This window comes from Lygodium microphyllum, chromosome 16, assembly GCF_053477565.2.
Source record: "Lygodium microphyllum isolate KBCC chromosome 16, Lygodium_microphyllum_v1.1.10, whole genome shotgun sequence".
NCBI lineage: Eukaryota > Viridiplantae > Streptophyta > Polypodiopsida > Schizaeales > Lygodiaceae > Lygodium > Lygodium microphyllum.
Genome location: NC_141150.1, coordinates 46733535 through 46757014, shown reverse-complemented (window position 1 = coordinate 46757014; position 23480 = coordinate 46733535). Strand labels below are relative to the sequence as shown.

The 23480-nt window shown below is 42.4% G+C and overlaps 1 protein-coding gene across 1 annotated transcript in view; it reads left to right on the top strand.

The window, feature by feature from the left end:
- CTEXP (kinase family with ARM repeat domain-containing protein) overlaps positions 1-23480 on the top strand; it is a 110650-nt gene that overhangs the window by 36483 nt on the left and 50687 nt on the right. The window contains exons 4-5 of the mRNA XM_087695714.1: positions 15365-15437; positions 16368-16490. Coding sequence (XP_087551840.1) covers positions 15365-15437; positions 16368-16490 — 196 coding nt within the window. The remainder of the gene's footprint in view (positions 1-15364; positions 15438-16367; positions 16491-23480) is intronic.

Below are 23480 nucleotides of genomic sequence, written 5' to 3'. Positions count from 1 at the left end.
TTGTCCCAATGAGACTGGGCCCTGGCCAACTCCGCACGAGCATCGGAAGAGAGTTTGGACTCATCTCTTACCGAAGGCCGGTCAATATCTTCCTGTACCGACTCCGCCAAATCATAGGACTCAAGAATGGCCAACATCATAACGCGCCAAATGCGGTAGTTGTCGCCGTCGAGCTTCTGATCTGTAGGAAGAGCCGGTAAGACAGGCACCTTCCGGTCCATAATCGCCTGGAACTCCAAGTCCATCTTTGTAGACATCTTCACCTGCAATGCCTTCTCAAACGCAAAAGCAGCCCCCTCTGACTGAGTAAACTCAGCCTGCTAAGGCTCTTCCGCGTCCCGAAGCTTCTTCACCCGCCGGAGGCGATGAAAAAGCAAAACCTACACTTTTAGGTTGAAAACTCAAACTTCCTCCGCATCAAACAGCAGTAAACAGCAGCAAATCCACCACCTGTACTCCTTTCTTGTGCGCCCACACTCGTTTCAGCCTTGTTCCAAGGCGCAGCCCTCCTGTCTGCCCTTAAACGCAAAAAACGCAAATTTGTGTCGCGATGGAAACTCCTTTTCAGGTTGATTCTGCGCTCAGTCAGCCCTCAAACACTGCTCTGATACCATGTCAGAGTGCAGCGGTGCGGAAGCATAGGACTGAGAGAGAGAGAATGCAGAGAGAAAAAGGGAGAGAAAGAGACAGTGTACAATGAAGATCTGCTGTATAAAGAATGCTGAATACAAAGATATACACGGGCGCAGTGCGCTGGACTGCGTGTCTCCACCTCGACGATGCGACCTGCTGTCCACCTCGAAGTCTGCTGCAGTCTGCACTGTCTGCTGTCTGAAATCTGTGAACAGAGACAGAAATCTGCACGGCACCGGTCTGTAATCTGCGATAGAGAAGAATGGGTAGACTGCTGAAGTCGTCGACAATAAATAGACAACATCGTACGGACCTTATCCTAAATGGTCTGATTCATATGCTCTGCAACTCCATTTTGGGGTGCATTATGAGGGGCAGTGAGCTCCTTCTTTATCCCTTTGCTGTCACAAAATGCTTGAAAGGCCTTGGACACATATTCCCCACCATTGTTAGAGCGAAGACTCTTAAGTGTCTTATGTGTTTGATTTTCAGCCAATGCTAAGAATTTTTTAAACTTGTCAAGCACTTCATCCTTGCTACGAATAGGATAAACCCATACCTTTCGTGTAGCATCATCGACAAAGGTGACAAAATATTTCCTTTCCCCTAAAGATAATCTTGGCATCTGACATACATCTGAATGTACCAACTCTAGAGGAGAAGGTTTCAAAGAAAGAGAATTTTTATAAGATGTTTGTGCATATTTACCATAAATACAATGATCACAATGTTTGAAATCAGCAGAACAAAGACAAGGCAAGTAACCCAAATGAGAAAGCACTTTCATTCTTGTTTGACTCATGTGTCCCAATTGGCCATGCCACAAAGAAACACTTGGTTGCTCGGTCACGGTAACAACATGGTCATGCACACTAGATAAATGAAGTGGATACAAAGTATCACTCTTGCAATCTCTCGTAATCACTCTAGATCCCTTACAGATTTTCCATTTTCCATCACCAAAGGTGGTATGAAAACCATCATCATCTAGCTGCCCTGTGCTAATCAAGCTCTTCTTGAGCTGAGGTACATGACGTACATGCTGAAGTGTAAAGACAGAGCCATGCTAAAACTGTAACTGTACAGTGCCAATACATGCAATCTCACATGCATAGTTGTCCCCAAGATGGACAACATCATGTCGACCCCTTGTATAGGCAAAGAACCACTCACGATGATGGGTGACATGACATGAAAAGAAGCACCTGAATCGAGAATCCAGGTATGCATGTCATCATTTGTATCTGCAAGTAAAGCATGTGTACCAAAGTGTGAAGTGACAAAGAGTACGTCACTCCTACTATCACTGTCATGAGTGACTACATTCACCTCTTCAATTTTGACACTGCTCTTAATGATGGCATTCAACATCTTTGCTACGTGATTTACTATGTCCCTTGCTATCAGATTTGCCTTTTTGCTATGATCTGCCCCTAGTATGCAAAGCACTGGAAGACTTACTGGATGCATTGTTTTGCCGATTCATTTCTTCCATGAGTAGAGCACTCTCTACATCAACATACAAAAGGATCACATTAGAATTGCTCATAGCAGTCTTGACTTTATCCCAACTCTCTGGCAGAGTGCAAAGTAAGAAAGTAGCCTTAAATTCTTCATCAATCAAGAACTTTAAGGCAACCAGCTGGCTGAAAATAGAGTTAAACTCACTAAAGTGAGTAGACATTGTTGTACCCTTTTTCATACGCAAATCCATAAGCTTTTTCAGCCAATACACTTTGCTTGCATCACTTTTTTGTGCATACAGTTCTTCCAATCTAGTCCAGATAGCATATGCAATATCCAAACCTTCAATGTTAAACAACAAGGCATCCAAAATCGATAGCTCGATGGTTGAGTGTGCAAGCTCATTTAACCCATCCCAATCTTCCTCTTCCATGTCCGTGGGCTTTGCCCCCTTGCTTTTAATCAGCTTTGCTTGCTTCTTTTGCAACAGGATATTGTAGCATTGTTTTTGCCAATTTGCAAAGTTATGTGCTCCTTCAAGCTTCTTTATGTGCATGAGATTACTGTTGTCACTTTTGCCAGCCATGATTTTCAGCCCAAATGTGACCAAAAAACAGCAAATGCAGGCCCAAAACTGTCACCCAGGTGACCAAGGTACAAACAAGTACCAACCAGCAATAAATAACCATGTAAAAGCACAGATTTCAGATCTGTAATTAAATTTTCAGAAGCACCAAACCATGTGCTACAGAATTCCACAACTGATTACAGCTGTTCCAAGGGCATATACATCGCATTACATGAGAAATCCCAAAATTTTAGCTGCAATTTTTGTTGTATATGTACCCACGGGTATAAAATTTGACACGAACGGTCAAAAGCCCCGACATTTTATGCTCAAAGCATCAACCACACATCTGCATTTTCTCTGTCATGCATAGAATAGGCCAATTTTGCCAAAATAGAGCAATTTCAGTAAAAGCCTCAAATTTTACCAAGTGTTGATGTCCAAATTGGATGGAATTCAACCTGCATGTACATAAAATGACCAAATGCTGCACAGATTTTGCCCAAATTGCAAAAGCCCCAAATTGCATGGGGTCCAATGTGCATAAATGTCGAAAAATTGGGTAAATTTCAGCCCAATTTGTGCATGTACATTAAAAGCCCCAAATGTCAGGGACAAAATGTCACAAATTCCTGCAATTTCTGAGACAAATTTGCTTGTCCTGCATCACAATCCCCAAATCTGGGAAAAACCCCAAATTTTCGGGCCAAGATTGCACAGATTTCAGTGAAATTGACTCATCCAAGAAAAATTTCAGTTGCATTTGAGAACCCCTAAAAAATTTCTGAGGCTTGTGCATTGAATGTCTGCAATTTCTGGTCCAGAGAACACTGCAATGTGTGTCGGGCACAAATTTGGGAAAACCCGCAAATTTCAAGATATAGATTTGCCTTCTGTGCTTGTAGGTGTGAACACTCGGTAACGGGAAGTAAATCAGAATGAAATTTTCTGATTTCAATTTTTAAAAAAAAGGCATTGACTGCCCGTGGTCCTTGCGGTTGCGTGACGTCCGTCACTTGTGCAGTCCCCCTGTCGCCCGTTACACGACGGTCAATCCTAGAACGCTTGTGGACTGCAGCCCGTTTCGTGTGGTCGTAGTCGTCTGTCTGCAATGTGTCATTTGGGGTTGCCTGTAGCGTGTCTTTAGTCTTGGTCGCTTGTCGTTCGTCAGTTGTTGCAACCGACTGTCAACTGCTGCAACCGATTGCCTTCCCCCTGCTTGCCAGGTTAGAAAACAACCTCACGACCTGCTCGCATGCTGATTGTCGACTGTTGCTCGTCGAGTCCACCTGAGACTCCTACAACACCTGAGCTGTCTCTTGCCCTCTCTGATACCAGTTTGTAGTGACGGGTTAGGCATGAAGATCGAGATAGCAGGTGTTCGCTATGTGCGGAGAGACAAAGAGAGTGAGAGAGAGCAATCGCAGAGAGTGAGTACGTTTGTAGGTACAATGACGAGTGTGTACCTCTAGGTTTTTAGATATATATATATATATATATATATATGTGTGTGTGTGTGTGTGTGTGTGTGTGTGTGTGTGTGTGTACAAGTGCTAAGGGTGTGTTCACACCCAAGCTCATTTAAAGGCATGAGGTCTTTATTCCCAACATGTATGTGTGTGTGTGAGCAGTAGTAGTAGAGAGTGATGCACGATGTGTGGGTATGGAAAAGATGTATCACTCTTTAGGTTTTTGATAGTTGTATGTAAAGGACTAAAGTACAAGTGCTAAGGGTGTGTTCACATCCGAGCATGTATAAAAGGCATGGTGGCTCTTTATTCCCAACAATATCCCACCTAAAGGCAACATGCTTGAAGGTTGAGAAAAGAATCAGCCAAGTGTAAGTATGTATAACACTGAAATACATATACTATCCAACTCCCATCATCTGTCGGCAATGAGCCCAAACCGCTTTGCTGGAAGTCCCTTCGTGAGAAGATCTACGGGATTACATTTGTATGTACCTTGACAAGCTCAATGCCTTAGTGGCAGCCACATACTCTGCTTATGTAGTAGACAATGCAACACACTTCTGTAGCCTGGAGATCCAAGAAATTGCTCCCCTTATGGATGTGAATATATACCTTGAAGTAGACTTTCTATTGAAACCAGCCTTCCCTCCGTGGATGGGTCGTAATTCCTTGATTACAACTTAGTTACAACATCAAAATTTATTACAAAACTGAGAAATTCAAATTAGCTCACAATCTTGGACAATAGACACTTTGTTGGCCTCAAAACAAGCGCCCCTTTTGGTATTTCTTTAACTTAATTGAAGAAGAAGTTGATGTACAAAGGGATTTTCCCAATTCCTTTTGGTATTCCAACTCCCCTTGCTGTCCTAAATGACCAGGAAGTCTTCAATCTGATTTGCCCCTTGACTAGGTTAGTCAATTAGCCTTCACTCGCTTTGATGGAGATGGAAAATACCCCAAATTCATTGATTTGCTGGTCTCTTCACTTGAATTTGATTGAAAACAGCTTCAACCTTGTTAAATCCAAGTCTTGGAGCTTTCAATTTTCGGCATGCTTCTCAAAGCTACTAGTAAACCCTAATTTTTGCTTGTAGATTAGGATTTACACTAGAGAAATCTGAATTTCTCAGCCTCTGGTGATCTCAATGTTGTAATCTTCGGAGCAAGGCTATAGAAAGGCTAGAAGTTGGAGAGAATGTTGAGGAGAGAGAAAATTCAGACTTTCTTTGCGAACAACTGAAGAAAATCAATCATTTACTGTTGCTACCCTGTTTCAACAGCTTGTAGATGCTGCCGCTTGTTGTTGGGAACCCTCTCCCTGTTGTTGCATACAATGAATGTTGCCGCCAGCAGCCCATACGCTGTTGCTTGCAGTTTTGGGGCCCCCAGGAGCTGTTGCCTGCAGCCAACCTGCTCTTTCCTATTGAAAAATGAAGAAAAAACAGTCACAATCACCTCCAACAGCTCCTCACGATTCAAAATAGCAGAATGGTCATGTTTTTCCTCTTCTTCAGCTTTCCACCAGCCTTCATGGGCAAGTTTGCCAAATGTCAGTCTTCCCGAACAGTTTTTCCAGCATTATCCACAATTAAATATTACTTTTCAGTCTTTAAATACTGAAAATTAATCGAATAATTATTTCAGTGCCCATAAAAATAATTTGATTGGCCAAAAATTAAATTGACTAGACAACTTCTATTCTCGAGTGTTTCTGCCATTAGATTGGCATTAGTTACCATTAAATGCTACTTCTCTAATGTCACCAACTGACACTTGTGGCCAAATGAATAACCTAGGCTAATAACTGGCACCAGATACCACCAAGTACTTGTGTAACATAACTTAATAGTAACTTTTGCCTTTGACATCTCGTGATTTCCTCGGGTAACATTTACTTAGCCATGTGTTTAAAAATCAATTCACATGTTAAGTAAGGTTTCAAAAATACTTGTCCTCATGACGCCTCTAGTCAGCATGACGAGCGTAGTCAGCATCCATAAAGCCAATGACAGATGCTTTTTGCTTTCCAAAGTAGATGCACTTATCCTTTGTGTCCTTAAGATATCCCATGATACCTTTTGTTGCTTCCCAATGCTTTCTACCAGGATGTGCTATGTACTTTTTAACCACTCCCACCACAAATGCTATGTTAGGATGTGTAGCAACCATAGCATATATTAAAGTACCCATAGCTAAAGTATATGGGATCTTAGCCATTTCAGCCTTTTCATCATCGGATGTAGGGTTGTCCTATGGATTGAGTTTCACATATGGAGGCAATGGTGCACCAATCGCTTTTCCCCCTTCCATATTAAAATGCTGCAAAATCTTGGATTTATACTCTTGTTGTGACAGATAAATAAGACATTTCGATCAGTCTCTGAGTATACACATGCCAAGAATATGATTTGCTTCACCAAGATCCTTCATATCAAAGTTGCTATATAGGTTTTGGTTCAATGTGTCTAACGCATGAACATCCCTACTACCAATCAGCATGTCATCCACATACAAAATTAGTATAATAAGGTTGCCATTTGCCACCTTTTTGCTATACAAGCAATGATCCACTTGACTTCTTTTAAAACCTGGAGATTGCATGAATGTATCAAACTTATGATACCATTCAAACGGTGCTTGTTTCAGTCTATACAAGCTTTTGTTGAGTTTACATAGCATATTTTCTTGCCCCGTAGACACAAAACCTTCTGGCTGTTGCATATATATGTCCTCATGTAGATCACCATGTAAGAAAGCAATCTTTACATCCATTTGTATTAGTTCCATATCCTCACATGCAATCAAACCCAATATGGTTCGTAAAGTAGTCATTTTGACTATAGGAGAAAAGACCTCATCAAAGTCAATCCCATGTTACTGCTTGTATCCTTTGGCAACCAACCGTGCTTTATACTTTGGGAAGAAAGTAGAGGTGACCATTTTGTAAACCCATTTGCATGGTAGGATTTGCTGCCCCTTAGGCAAATGCACCAAATCCCAAGTACCATTTTTCTTTAGAGATTCCATCTCTGATAGCATAGCTTTATGCCATTTCTTGTTGTTCTTTCTCTCCATTGCTTCCTTGAAGCATAATAGTTCACCACAATCTGTCAACATGACAACGACATGATTCACACTAGGAGCAAACCTATTTGGCTATATGGTATTTCTGGTTGACCTATAGATCCAATGATCAGTGTTTGCTGGCTGTTTAGCTTGCAACTTCGTATTAACACCTTGCTGTTCCAAAGGTTCAGCATGTTGTGTTGCTTGTTCTGGTTGTTCCAATGGTACATTTTTAAACTAAAACTGTGGTATATCATGGGCAACTTCTTGTTGATCAATTTCAATATCATTCCCTGCATTTATAGAGTCATTCACAACAGGTATTTGCTGCTGTACAGTAGACACTCTTTGCTGTCCTATAGGTATTTCTTCTCGGAACACGACCCTTTTCACTTCTTTTGTCTTTTTGGGGTGTTTATGCATGTAATCTTCCTAGAAGATTACATCATTGCTTCGTACAATTTTCCTTTTTTTGGGATCCCATAAATTATACCCCATTTCTCCCTCGTCATCATATCCTAGGAAAATGCATTTACAAGACTTTGGCTCCAATTTGCTGTGTTGTTCTTTGTGTATGTGTACAAATGCCTCGTAGCCAAATACTGTAAGTGTGTATATGAAGGTTGCTTACCCGACCACACTTCGTGAGGAACTCTCCCTCCCAAAGGCCTATTTGGTAACTGATTTATCAAGTGTACGGTTGTCGTAACAGCCTCTGCCCAAAATCCATGAGGTAATGTAGCATGAGATAGCATGGTATGTGTTAGCAGTCATGTTTGTCATGCCTTGTCATCCCCTGTCTGTGAGCCTTAGTTTGAGTCAGATGAGGACTTTAGGAGCTTTGACTTGTCTATCACTTGTTTTGACGGAGGAGGTAGCTTATTCTAGAGCACTTAGTGTCCACCCTTTCTGGGATTTTTTGAGCATTTCTGGCATTTTTACCAGCATTAAATGCTGATCGGACATATTTTTGGCCTCAAATTTCAGGTCGGTCAGTTTTTGGGGCTTTTTTGGCTGTTTATAGCCATTTCCCGCTTGGTAGTCAGTTAGATTATCATCTTCCCTTCTTCCTTGGTAGGTGCACACTCTTGACTCCGTCATCTTCCTCCGTCTTCGATGCTGCCGTCATCATCAGCTTGATTTGGTGCCCTCACGGACGCTGTGGGCCGCATGCAGGGATTGATCAGTCCTTCTATATTCAGCATTTGTTCCTTGTTCAGTGCATGTTTCTTTTCTTCTTCTCTTGCAGATTGTCTCTCTCTTATTTTGTGTTCAAGTTCCTTCTTCTGTTGCACACTCTCACATGGTATCAAAGCATGGTATCATTGCCTAAGAGTAACACAGAGCTAACTTCTTGCGGAGACCACCCAGGCTGCCCAAAATGCAGCCAAAATCACTTGAGTTTTTTGCATCCACATCCTTCCTGTGCAGAGGCAACCCTCTCTGGAGGCAAGGCGGCTTCATACACATCTTGGTGACCTCATTGCGAGGCTTGGCAGCAACATCAAGGTGGCCATTGTCACCATCTGGGGCTTTGTCAGCATCTACATCAAGGCGACTGTCCCTTTTCCTTGGCGTTTGCTCCTCTGCTCAAGTAGTCATCTTTTGTGGACTAGTCGTTAACATCACAGTCATTTCTCTTTACAAGGTTGCTATAGTACAAGGTTGCTTAAGTACATGACAATGATTTCACTATTCGGTGGAGCATCTACACCGATTGTAGTTGATGTCCTCCTGTTTCGTCATTGGTGTTATATAAAACACAGATTTTGTGGGTGTTTTGCAGATATATACGAAGATGTCTTATCACCAGTTCTTTGTTGACTCAGAGGATGTCGTCTCCATTCCTTCCTATGAGAGAAGGAGAGACTTTTGTGCAAGTTCACGCGACAATCGGATTCTCATCATACTGTAGATCACGCTGCAGTAGGAGACTTGATTCTAGAAGCAAGGTTCAGGAGGGGGGACGTAGAAGAAAGGGAAGTCACAGGCTAAAAGACAGGAGAGTTCTTTAGGTTTTGACTTTGACTCGGAGAAGCCTAAATACCCATATTGTGGGAAGGGGACACATCCAGAGGAGAAATGTTGGAAGAAGTATCTTCACCTTCGTTCGGGAGTGAAGGATGGAGCTAAAACATCCGAGCCTTCTAACTCTACTCCAGCGGTTACCCATGAGTCAGTGTTCCTTCATATTGTTGACTTGGAGGAGCCTTCTTTAGTGGTTGCTTTATCTTCTGAGAGGCCTTGGCTGGTGGATAGTGGAGCTTCTAGTCATATGACTCCACGAGGTGATTTGTTGTAGAATCTATGCCCTTTTGAGGGTTCACTCACTGTTGGTGACATTGTTTTAGTGCCTATTTATGGTGTTGACACTTTGCCTTTATTTCCCGACCGCGCGTCGAGCTCCCTTTCACATGCTCTTTATGTTCCGGACTTGGGCTTTCCACTCTGCTTAGTTTATGGCCTCACAAGGCTTGGTACCCAGGTTGTCTTCACCGAGCAGGCCGTTTGTATTGAGGATTCTTCTACAGGGGCTGCTATTGTGATAGGTTGGTAGGAGAGCGGGCTTTACAGGCTCCATTCCCCTTCTCTTATGTAGGGTCCTCCGAGGCAGTTGTCTATTGGTATACCTGTTCCCACTTGTGCACCCTCATTACCATAGGTTCCTTCCCCTCCCCCATCCTCTCTTCTGGTGGTTCCCTCGTACTCCCCATCCCTTTCAGAGGGGGACGATCCTGGTGATGCGGTTGTGGATTTCTTGCCCCTAGTATTTCAGAGGAGGTTTTCCAAGATCGTGAGGAGCTTCTTCATCGGCAATCTTCATCAACAGACTTCATCGACATTGGCATTCCCCTTGCCACCCTAGGATCCATTTCTCCCTTGGCCTTCTGCCACATCCAGGATTTGAGAGGGGGTGTTAGTAGTCATGTTTTTCATGCCTTGTCATCTCTTGCCTATGAGCCTCAATTTAAGTCAGACGAGGACTTTAGGAGCTCTGACTTGTCTATCACTTGTTTTGACGGAGGAGGTAGCTCATTCTAGAGCACTCAGTTTATTGCATTTCAGTGCATTTTCTCCTCTAGTCGGGATTTTATGTGCATTTCTTGGGGCAGTTTTTGCATTTTTCAGCCTGCCTCACCTGCCAGACATTGTCCAGCCTTTTCGGGATTTTTCTGAGCATTTCTAGCATTTTTACCGGCATTAAATACTAGTCAGACTTATTTTTGGCCTCAAATTTCAGGTCGGTCAATTTTTGGGTTTTTTGGCTATTTATATCCATTATCCACTTGGTAGTCAATTAGATTATCATTTTTTCTTCTTCCCTGTAGGTGCACACTTTGACTCTGTCATCTTCCTCTGTCTTTGGTGCTGCTATCATCATCAGCTTGATCTGGTGCCCTCACTGACGCTATGGGCTGCGTGTAGGGATTGATCAGTCCCTCTTCTGTATTCAGCATTTGTTCCTTGTTCAACGCATGTTTCTTTTCTTCTTCTCTTTGCATATTGTCTCTCTCTTTCTCTGTGTTCAAGTTCCTTCTTCTGTTGCACACTCTCATAGTATGGACCTTCTCTTGAATAGTCCTATTTATACGCTCTGCAACACCATTTTAGGGCGGATTATAAGGGAGAGTAAGCTCTCTTTTTATCCCTTTGTTGTCACAAAATGCCTGAAAGGCTTAAGACACATATTCCCCACCATTGTCAGAGCGAAGACACTTTAATGTCTTGCTGGTTATATTTTTAGCAATTGCTAGGAATTTTTTAAACTTATCCAAAGCCTTGTCTTAACGACAGATCGGATAAACCCATATAGTGCGTGTGGCATCATCAACAAAAGTGATAAAATATTTCTCTCCCCCTGGAGACAACCTTGGGATCTCACATACATTTGAATGTATGAACTCTAAGGGTGAAGATTTTAGTGAAAGAGACTTTTTATGTGACGTTCGAGCATGTTTCCCATAAATACAATGATCACAATGGTCAAAATCAGCATACCTCAAACACGGCAAATAACGCAAGTGAGAAAGCGCTTTCATTCCAGTTTGACTCATGTGTCCCAACCGGCTATGCCACAAAGACACACTTGATTGCTCGGTTATGGCGACAACATGATCGTGCACACTAGATACATGTAATGGATACATAGTATCACTTTTAGAGCCTTTAGCAACAATTTTAGAGCCCTTACATATTTTCCATTTGCTATCCCCAAAAGTGGAATGATAGCTTTCATTATCTAGCTGCCCTGTGCTTATCAAGTTGTTCTTGAGCTGGTGTACATGCCTCACATTATGCAAAGTGAACACTAAACCATGCTGAAATGCTAACTGTACATTGCCAATCCTTGCAATATCACATGCATAATTGTCCCCCAAATGGATAACACCATGTCTAACACCACTGTAGTCAGAGAGCCACTCACGGTGTGGTGTTACATGGAATGAGGCACTTGAATCAAGAGTCCAAGTGTGCATGTCATCAATAGAATCTGCAATCAATGACTGTGCACTAAAAGAAGAAGCAAGGAGTACATCACTGCCACTGTCACTCTCGTGATTGACTATATTGACTTCCTCTATCTTCACATTGCTCTTCTTTGCATGTTGATTGTCCCTTTTCTCATCTTTGTTATCATTAGTGTTTTTGCCTTTGCCCTTTCAAAATTCTCTTCAATTTTCCAATAACATTCGGGGCTTTTTGCAATTCAAGTTCGATTTCACCTAAATTTCTTTGGAAAGTTGGGGATTTTCTGAAATTTGACCAAGTTCGTAGAAATCGAGGCTCAAATTGGCTCAATTGTGACATTCGGCTTTATGTGCCAAGCATTAAGAATAACCTTCTTTCCATCTTAGCCATTGCTACTTTGGGCTTTCATATTCTCTTTGATGGCCCTCGGTGTGCAGTTTATCAGAATCAGGTACCTTCTTCCATTGTATTGATTGGCACTCTCACATCACATTAGGACTTTATTGTCTTGATACATATGATCAATAGCATGCTGAAATTTTTCCTGATCATGCTCCTTCAGCAAGTGATCCTTTTACGGCACATGTGCCTTTAGTGTCACATATTTCAGATTTGTCGATTCTTATTGCATATATTGATGATTTGCTTATTATTGGGATCAATGCTATCCAAATTGCAGCATTACAGCATCATTTCCAGCAACCACTTGCCGTGATTTATGTTGGTGTTCTTTGCCCACCTTTGGCTCTCCAATTTGTCACTCTTAAGGGTGCATCCTTCCCAACAAAGTATTCAACTGCCCAATCAAGCCTCATCATTGATTAAGGGTGCATACTCTCCCATTTTATGGAGGGGGGTTAGTAGACCATCTTATTGGTTACATGTTGATGCCATTTGATTAATGATCTAGGCTCCTTAGGCATTTACAGTGTCATTAAATGTAGTTGTTGCTTCTAGTGTCCTAGGCAGTGAGTGACACTAGGGTTAGGGTCTCATTTAGGGTCCCTACGATGGTTAAGCGGTTAGGGTTTCATTTTGTTATAAAAAGACACTTTGTGCATCGTCAATACATAAGTGTAGCATTTTCATTTTGATCGCCTTGAGCGTTGTATTCTCTCTCATTCATTAATACATTGCCTCTCATTTTATAATGGAGTTATTGTGCATCGATAAATCTATTCATTATCTTTTATTCTCTATCAATTAACTGTGCAATTACTTCACACCTGGGCGAACATTTACAATCGTGTTATCATTAGCATCTACCTCTCTCTTGACTCGAAATAACATGAACTCTCGCTCTCAATCTTCTTGCTTTCTCTCAGTCTACCTTATCTCTCTCACCAACACGGCTTCTCATGGAGTATCTCCTTTTGATGCACTCATTTCCTTTTTGGATGTCAACACATGGAAGATGTTTGTTGTTGGGTTTCTCTCGAACTTGAATACATGCATAGATAGCGTCTCAAAGCATTTTCTTTTATCAAAATTTATGGAGGGTCATTGCTAGTGGTGATTCTCCAAGCTCAAATCAAGGACATGCAACAACAATTAGTTGATATGTGCACTTTCCATTTTCTATTTGTACTTGCAGCCCATGAGGACATTGCCTTTTTAATTCCAACTTAATCTTTAAAGGGAAAAATAAGGAATGTGATGAGACGAACATCAATTTATAGCTAGCCAAAGGGATGGATTACTTTGATTTGTATCAGTTAGATATCACTCAAGTTATAAATCACGTTAGAAGGAAAGGGGTATACCTGGTGGGTGGGACTATGTCCCAAGCCGAAAACATGGATATATTTTTAATCCGTTTTTTGGAAGTGTTTTGTAACCAATGATTGGATTGAAAATTTTGATAAATTATGTAAGCTAGACATAGGGAAGAAGAGCTTAGATGCACATTTATAAGAATTTAAAGATTGTTACCTTGGATGATCCTTAGGTATTGCTCTACATGTGATATCTTTTTAGATTGTCATCGAACTACCAAGTTGAGGTTCTCTGCAATCTGTTATACTCGTTGGAGGATGTGTATAGGTTGTTTAAAAAAAATTCGATAACACATTGGCTATGAGTAGGGGCAGCTAGTTGACGGGGGTTTCCAAAGAAATCGTTTACCTGGCTTTGGAGTTGCATAAGAAGAAAGATGACAAGTGCAAAGTCACTTGTAGGTGAGGATCGTTCAAAGAGTCATTGCTAAGCTCAAAGTCACTTGTAGCAAGGATTGTTCAATGGCTTGTTGCCTACCATTAGACTAGCCACTTTTGCGGCGATTGAGGCAAAGTAAGGCTTTAGTAAATATTGTTGAAGCTTCATGTATTTCTTTTGAACTTTTATCGGAAGATAATTTTGTTAATACGAGTAGTTGTAGTGGTTGTTTCATTAATAAAATTGCATTTGGCATGCATGATCTTTTAAAGCTCACTTGGTGTATAAATGGCTAAGAAGTTACAAGTTTGTCCAATAATAGCTATGATTATAATTTCCTTTTTTGTCGGTTGGTGGAGAAATTGCAGCTCCATACGATATTCATCACTAATTGAGACTTGAGCTTATCGTGTTCGTTATGAGAAGGGTCTGACCCTCGTGTGGATTGCTGGTATCAGATGATACTAAGTTTGGGTCTTTTGATGTAGCAGTACCATCAGCTCTTGGACTTCCAACTTATGAGCCTTGACCATGTCAATGTTATTTTTGGTATGCCATAGTTTTTTGATAAATATTCCTTCCTTGTACATTGACTAAAACCCCCCCCACAGAACAACCCTTTGGATTCATGAGTTGATTTGTAGTTCCCACAAACCTTTTCTTGCTTTGATGCCAACATTTTGTCTTTGCTGGATGCACTATTAAAAAATTAACCTCACGAAAAGACCACTTAGTTCCCATCCGATTGAACAAGCCTTAGCTATACATCTGGAGACTATCAAATGGAGTACCTAATGTGGTGTGACAGGTTGAGTCCTCCAAGGCCATGATCTAGCACTGCACAGCTACACTGCAAGACATCATTTACACACTGAACCTAGAGAACGTTGGGATTGGATCCAAAGCATGAAGGAGAGCACATGAGACAGCAGTTCCACTATGTATGCAACTACACATAGCTTGTGGCCCTGGAGGAATCAACCTGTCATACCACATTTTGTACTCCACTTAATAGTCTCCAGATGTATAGCTTAGGGAGAAAAAATTGGGAGGTAGTTGTTGCATATAAATCGCATATGAGATATGGTTGTGAAGGAAGGCTATATAAACATGGAAATGATGGATTTGAAGGTCAAGCACAATGGTCAAATCAAGTAACATCCAAGAGGATACCACATGGAGAACTAGGAAGAAGGTCTCATTATAGTTGAGGCTAAAGCCATGAGCGGCAAGGTGGGCCTTATTGTGAGCAATGGAGCCATTAGGTTTTTTTTTTTTCTGATTTTCTTGTTATTCTGAATGTGCTTTTTGCTTTGACAAGGCATCTCCAGAAGGAAGCAATGTGCCTGCAATCAAGTGAATGACGGTTATCTATAATTTGAAGATTGTTTAATTCATTAAGGTTATGGGTGCTGGGAGTGTTGCAGCGAGAATAAGAGATAGCACAATGTTTAAACTATGCTTCTCTTTTATTGTGAATATTTCTTTAAATTGGCATCTTGTCATGTTCTTCTAATGGATGAATATGTTGTAGGGATGAGTACTATGCTTGGGGACTTCATCAGATTGCAAAGGCAGTTAGTTTCTTAAACAATGATTGTAAACTTGTAAGTCATTTCTACATATGCAATTACCCTTGCACTTTCAAAGAAAAAAGTGAGGTAGGAGTTCTGATCATCCAGAAACTTATGCTCATCAAGCAAGACTCTGCAAGTGGTTATATTCTGCGTCTCTCAGTTTTCTGTGCTTGGTTCTCTGGGAAAGAGGATATTAAGCATTCTAGAACAGTTCTCTGACTTGCTAATTAGAGCACTGTTTTGAAATGCACTAATCAATGCTGAACCTCTTCTTTTGAGACGCATCTCCAGGATTCTAGATAAAAGAATGCAAAGAATTAGTGGAATTGATTCTTAAACTAGTGGTTTATATTTATTCAGGTTCGTTTCCTGCTGTTGATGATATATTTTCCTGACTGCTAACACGCCTAAGGTACCAAATAAAATTGTATGGAACCAAACTGCCAAGAGCCAGAAAGATACCCTCAAGTTTGTTAAAGAGGGGTATAAACCGTTAAGTGGACAAAACATGATTTTCCAACATTCAGAGAGGGTACTGCTCTTTTTCAATGAACAAGAGGAAATGTGCTTGCAACTTGATTGATCAGAATGCAATCAATGATCAGATTTATATTTGAGGACCATAGTGTTTGCAGCTTGTTAGACCATCCAGCAAACGAGATGAACTAGACTTTTATAATTGTCAACTGGCTTACAACACCCATGCACCAAGGTCTCAAAAGATCAGGAGCAAATTGATCACACAATTGTAACACTGTTGGCTTTACTGGTTTCAACCCCCATACATTTTCAACTGCTAACGGTGCTTAATCTGAAATAGACATTGATTCAATAGTAAACGAAATTTATGCCAGTGATGCTAATTGCTCAGAAAGGAGTAATGCAGACTATTTTACCAACGTGATGTATGTGTTCTATGGTGTTTATTTCTGTCTGAATAGTGTTTTTTAAATTCTTCAGGTTCATGGGAATATATGTGTAGCATCTGTGATGGTGACTCCAAATTTAGATTGGAAACTACATGCATTTGATGTGCTGTCAGAGTTTGATTCATCCAATACAGATGTTGCCAGCCCTATGTTGGTAAGCAAGCTAATACGCACTGTTCTGTCTTTTAGTCAAGGACATGTTAACAGTGTGTAAAGTTGAAGAAATTATCGAGGTGATGAAAAGCATGGACATCCTTCACATTTTTGTTTGTTATCAAATAAGGTTTGTGTAAGTTATACACTTTAAAAGGGCAAAACACCGTGGCATCACCAGCTGAGAATTAGTAAAATAATTGTGCATGAATCATTATCTTCGGCTTTTTTGGTAGTGCATTTAAATGAAGAGCATGCATGGTTAAAACATGTGACTTCTGGCCAGGCACGGTTATTGTTCTTAAATTTGCCCTACAGTTTCAAGATTTGGCCACGATGCTATGGGCCTTAGTTTCTTGGCTCTTATCAATAACCCCTCTTAGTCACATTTTGGGCAGAAAGTGAATTGGGAACTCAGATGAACCTGAAAAGGGTGCTTACTAAGGTACAGCGAAGGTGAGACAAGAAGCACCCCTCTCAAAATGCTAAATGGTGGGGTCCAACCCCAACTTTGGAGTAGGCTGCTCTGAGGTAAAACCGTGGTGAACACATTCACTACATTATCTCAGGCGGGAATTACTTGAGGATGATCATTGCCTGCTTAATCTGCCCCCAAGAATAAGTTTGTAGTGAATATTGATGTGCTTGCTCCTTGCTGCTGAGGATAGTCCAACTCCTGTAAAGTTGTCTCAAATAAAGAATTTCGAATGTAGCTCGGACCATCTGTCTCCAAATGCTGGAGAGAGTCTATGCGCAGTAGAGATGTAAAAACAATCGAATATCGATAGCATGGCTGCATCATCTTGAACGAACTGTGCATTCTTCACTTTTCTCGCCAACATTCATTGCCCTTGGCACATCCATCATCATCATCATCATCATCATCATCATCATCATCTAGTGTTTACAGTTCGACATCAGACCCCATCAATGCCTACCCCATGTGAGTCGTGACCCATGGTCATCATCCTCACATGCGGGAGTGCCATGTGACTGTATGCTGCTGCTGGTGGTCATCCCTATGGTCAGGTGACATCATCTGCTGCTGATCGCGTTTTCAGCCAGCTGCTTTGGATCATACAGCCCTGCATTTGGCTGTTCCACCCCCAGCGACACCTTTCTGTTGCCATGCAACCTAACAGAGAGCAGCGTTTGCAGTCTCAGGTTCTCATACTACTGGTTTCTATTCTACAGCTGCAGTTTTTTTGCTGGGTGACCTCATTAGCTAGCGTGCTGCCATGTTTTGCAGTCCACTGCATTTCCTCAGCCTTGGTTACATCTGCACTCTCTGCGACTGCTGTGCTTAGCAATTTCTGCTGCCATTGTTGCTATCTAGATTGCCTACATCATATTTGGCCATTGAGCTTTAGTTGGTTGCTGTGTATGGGATCTGTCTGAGTATGACACACTCCCTTAGAATGCTTCAGCCTGCTGCAATGCGAGAGAGTGGCTGCTGGGCAGTGGCCAGCCTTCCGCGCCTTTAGGATTCCTTAGTATCACATGCCACACATACTTCGTTCATTGAGGTCATTCCTACATTCATTCATTCCTTCTCTCAATCTTCATTTGCAATTTTTTGAGTTTATTTGTTAGTCATATTTGTATACTGGAGTTCTCTCTATAAACCCTAGTGTATCCGCCCATACCTCACTTTCTTGACTAATGGGAATGGGGCTGTTTGCTGCCTTGATTGGAAAATGCATCCACGCGACTCTTTCTACCTTTCCTTATTAAAACACCACTGTTGCTTGTTGTCCTGACTGAAGCAGCCTTGACTAATGGGAATGGGGCTGTTTGCTGCCTTGACTGGAAAATGCATCCACACGACTCTTTCTACCTTATTAAAACACCACTATTGCTTGTTGTCCTGACTGAAGCAGCCTCCTGTTGCATGAAACTGACAATGTTGCCTCTTGTTGTATTATTTGTGAAAATCATAGCCTTATCCTCGCCTGCCAAATTCATGGCCTTGTGCTGCTTCTTGCTGATAGAAATCAGCTGCCCTGGCTGCCATCAACTAGTGGACAAACTCTTGCAGCCTCTTCTGGCTGAAACATTCTTTGTTGCTCTACAGAGAGAAATGCAGCCCCCTGCCGTTGCTTTTTGGTTGATGAATGCTGATTCTCACTGAAATATTTGTGATGGAAACAATGTCAGGAAATGAAGTAGAAGTGCTGTATCCCGCTTCAACAACTTAGTGACAATGTGAGATAACCGTGAAACACATCTCCACTTCAATATGCTCACGCATAGCAAGCTATTAGTTTGTGTTAGCCTGCCTATTTTAGTGTTGTCAGTTTGTCATCTCCCTGTTGTGATCTTTTGTCAGACTCTGATAGAGACATGGGAGCTCTAGCATTTTAGTGCACATTTTTGCCGTTTTAGGCTCTTTTCCTATGTTTGTTAGTCAGTTTACACCGCTTGCCAGTGCCTACCTGCTTCCGGACTGTCTAGGATGATATGTCACTATTTATTGGATTTTCTCATGCAGTCAGACTACATTTATTGCAGCTGCATGATCATTTACAGCAGGTCGGCCAGATTTTGGGCCATTTATGGCAGTTGGCTAGATTTGGTAGTCTATAGCTATTTATAGCTGGTCTCTCCTTGCTTTGGCCATTATCTTCTACAGGAAGCCCTAGCCTAAGAAACAAGAAGGACGATTCCAAGGATTTCAAGAAGTAGCTTAAGTGCCCCCATTGTGGCAAGGGCACTCATCTTGAGAAGAGGTGACAGCAGAAGTACTCCCATTTGAAGCCCAAGGAGGGATCCAAGGATTCGATGGCCACACCCGCTACCACTGAGTCTGTCTTCGTACACTTGTTTGAGGTGGAGGATATAACACTTGCTTCTTCTTCTAAGGAAAAGCCTTGGCTCGTAGATAGTGGGGCTTCTTTCCACATGACTTACTGTTTGGATTGGCTTCAGGACATGAGATCCAGAGGGTGATCCATTACCATTGGTGACAACTCTTCTGTTCTTGTGCGAGGAGTGGGGACTATACCCCTCTTACCCGTCGGTATATTTCTTCGGCCAAAGTCCTCAATGTACCAGATTTGGGGTTTAACCTCTTGTTTGTTTATGGTCTTACATAGCTAGGTACTGGAGTCATCTTTACCCAGATGCAGTCATAATGGAGGATGCATCTTTAAGAGTTGCTCTATGGATAGGTGTTGAGAAACCCTTCACCCTTCACTCGCAGCTTGCGTTTTTGCGGGGGTTTACAGTCCCAAAAAGGGGCGCCATCCTAGATTTACTATGCCTATTTATAGGCCACACTCTCATTCATTCCTCACGGCTGATTCATTTAGTCCGTTACCTCTTCTCTCCAGCCTCTCCACTACCCTCACACCTCTTCAAGAGGACATTGCGGTTCGTGGTTTGTGGGTGTCTTCATCATCTTCCTTGTGCTATGGCACCCTTGTTTTCTTGTATCACATTCACTCCATGATTCAAAACTTCATCATTCCATTCATTAGAGTTCTTTTTCTCTTTCCTTCTCTTCTCTATGTTTGCCGAGTTCACTCCGTGTTCCTCCCCGCAAACCCTACTGTCTCGCTGGTACGTCATCTTTTGACATGGTATCAGAGCTAGATCTGCTCAAACAGCATGGCAAAGATCCTCCACTCTCTAATGAAGGCAAAGACCGGTGGCGGGTTTGGCATCCGCTTCTCTTTTTCTTCTGCTGCATCAAAATCTCGTTTTTTGCAGGTTTCAAGTGTTTTCAGCTTGCTGCCCACACCCCTTTCACGGAGGACATCGCAGTCTCAGCTGTCCCTTGCTGTCGTCTACAGTTTGGTGCCTGTTTCTAGCCTTTCACCCACAGTTTGCAGCTGTTTACAGCAAAGTGATTGTTGCTGATCACTCTCCATTCAGAAAACAATCTCGTTTTTGCAGATTTCAGGTGTTTCAGCTTGCTGCCCGCACCCCGTTCACGGAGGACATCTCAGCTGAAGCTATCAATTGTTGTCTCCATTAGTTGGCGCTTGATTTCCAGCCCTCTTTATGCAGTTTGGAGCTGATTCCAGCCAGGTGACTGCTGTTCCTGTATACACCTGTTGCGGTACAACCTACCATGTCAGCATAGTCCTGCTGTCTGCGTTTTTAGTCTTTCTCTCTCTTGCAGGTTGTCCTGCCCACGTTTTTAGTATTTCTCTCTCCTGCTGTCTGTCTTGCCTGTGTTTTTAGTCTTTCTCTCTCTTGCAGGTTGTCTTGTCTGCGTTTTTAGTCTCTCTCACGTGCTGCCTGCGTTTTTAGTATTTCTCTCTCCTTACCGGCGTTTTTCTATTGGTTGCAACCTCTTACTGTTGGTTGCATCCTCCTCCCACTGGCAGCTCACTTCCAGTCCTTCCACTGCCCTCCCACCCCTTGAGGCGGACATTGCGGTTCGTGCTTCATACTGCCCTCACGTCCCTTGAGGTGGACATTGCGGTTCGTGGTTCATAGTGGCTGACCTCTTCCTTCTTCAACAAGGTATATTGGTATCCATGGCTTCTTTACCAATAGATGACCTTACTACTGGGTGCTCCTACTGTGGCATCACCGGACACAGTACCGATGCTTGCCGACTTCGACCATTGCTCCCCACCCCTCGGAGTCTATGCATTTTCCACCAGGCACTCCTTGTGCCACCTCTTCTTTTTGGGCCACAGAGATTGCTCTGCATCGGCTATCAGAGTGTTATGCTCAAGGCAAACGCATTGGATGCGCACTAAGTTCTTTTCAGCATATGGAGGATCGATTGGCGCTATGACCTCTTGGAGATCGTCGCAATACCAGCGGCAGTCTTCTCCCACCTATTTTTGGGTACAGTGGCTACGATGGCTTGCGGTTTTGCAATCTGCTCCATTGAGAGACAATGATTGTTTAATACTGTCTCCTCGTCAGTCCACTCCTTTGAGAGACAGTGTTTGCTGACTCCTTCCTTTTCTTCGGCTACCTAGTCCGCTCCATTGAGAGACTTCGACTATTGCCCACCTCTTGCTTATTCTGAGCCCCACCCTTCCCCACCCTCGACTACTCAGGTTCGAGAGGCTACCTTTGGGAGCTCTTCAGCATCCTAGATACCTTCTTCGGCACGACCGGCGGTACTTCCTTTGTCATCAGACATTTCGGAGTCCGTGATCCATGAGTTTTTGGATTCCCTATCTACTTCAGAGGGGGATTCAGAGGGGGGTGTTATTTCTTTGCCCTCAGCGGGGGCATCTACTTCTTCTTCGACTTCAGCGGGGACCCCTCCACCTTCCACTTAGAGGGGGAACCTACTCCACATGAAGTTCTTTACCCATCCTCTACGTTCTTGGGGTGGCTGTCTTCGACCAGTCATCTCTTTTACTGATATCCAGGATCTTCAGGTACCACCTAGATCGGGACCTCGAAGGTTCAGCCGCGACTTGGTGACGAGGCCTTCGTATTCCTTCCAGCATGGATGCACGGAGCTAGTGGTTTATCTCCCTAGGTTGAGTTTCGGGTTCTCTAGTTGACTTTGTATAGTGTTCTTTACTGCAGGTTTCCTTTCCGGTGGAAATCTTGGATCTCAGGGATCCTCTACATCTTCTTCCTTCTCTTCTCTTCTTGCCTTGGTCACTTGGTTAGCATGGAGCCACCTCCTGAGATTGAGTACAAGCATATTCTTATGGTTATCGGCACCACACAAAGTCCGACATTCCTCCTATGCATTGCATGTTTTCATCATCTTTGTACTAGGGCACGTTTAGGGTTTGCAGCTCCAAAAAGGGGCACTATCCTAAACTGACTATGCCTATTTATAGGCCACTCTCTCATTAATTCCTCACGGCTGATTCATTCAATCTGTCACCTCTTCTTTCCAGCCTCTCCACTACCCTCACACCCCTTCAGGAGAACATTGTGGTTCGTGATTTGTGGCTGTCTTTATTATCTTCCTTGTGCTACGACACCCTTGTTCCCTTGTATCACATTCACTCAATGATTCAAAACTTCATCATTCCATTCATCAGAGTTTTTTTTTCTCTTCCCTTCTCTTCTCCATGTTTGCCGAGTTCACTCCGTGTTCATCCTCTCAAACCCTACTGTCTCGCTGGTACGTCATCTTTTGACTATAGGTACACAGGACGGTGGATTGTTGGCTCAGGCGTGGAGCAATTGGGTAATTAATTTAATGAAAAATGAATGAGAATGCAAAAATTAATCAATGCACAACAAAAATCGATTATGAATAAGAAGTGTATTAATGAGAGAGAGAGTACAACGCTCGAGGCGATCACATTGAATAAGGCTAGACTTTTTTGCTAGTGAGGCACAAAGTGTCTATTTATAATAAAATGAAACCCTATTGGCTTAACTGTTATAGGAAACCCTAAAATAAACCCTGATCCTAGTGTCACTTAGTGTCTATGACACTAGGGGCAACAACTACATTTAATGACCATGGAGCAAATAGAATCAAGATTAAGGCTTGTGGAAAAGCTTGGAACTTTGGTCAAGGAAGAGCCTTTGTGAGAAGATCTGCCAAGTTGTCTTCAGTGGGTATGTAAGATAATTCTATTTCTCCAGTTGACATCCGCTCGTTAACATAGTGGTAACGAACGTCTATATCCTTTGTGCGGCATGAAACATTGAGTTTTGTGCAATGGCCAAAGCACTCTGGTTGTCAGTGTAGTGTTAGCTAGTCATCACCTGGATAGGCAGGCACCATGTGGTAGGCATTCGGTTAGGTGCCATGTGACCTATAGTCGCGGACTGTAGCAGTTGGCTTCATTAATTGCAGCTGACCTGTACATTATTTTCAGCCTATTTACAGGCTTTGTCTCCAACAGTCTTAGTTAGTTATGTCCCTTAGAGTTTAGGCTACAGACCATGGAGACTGCCCTTGGGGCTGATGGAGATCGAGATCTTCGAGGTGGAGACATATGCAGATATTCTCTCTGCACCTGTGTATAATTTTGCATCCTTATACAACATTCTTCACTGCAGATTTTTTGTGTTTCACTATCTCTTTTCTCTCTCTCTC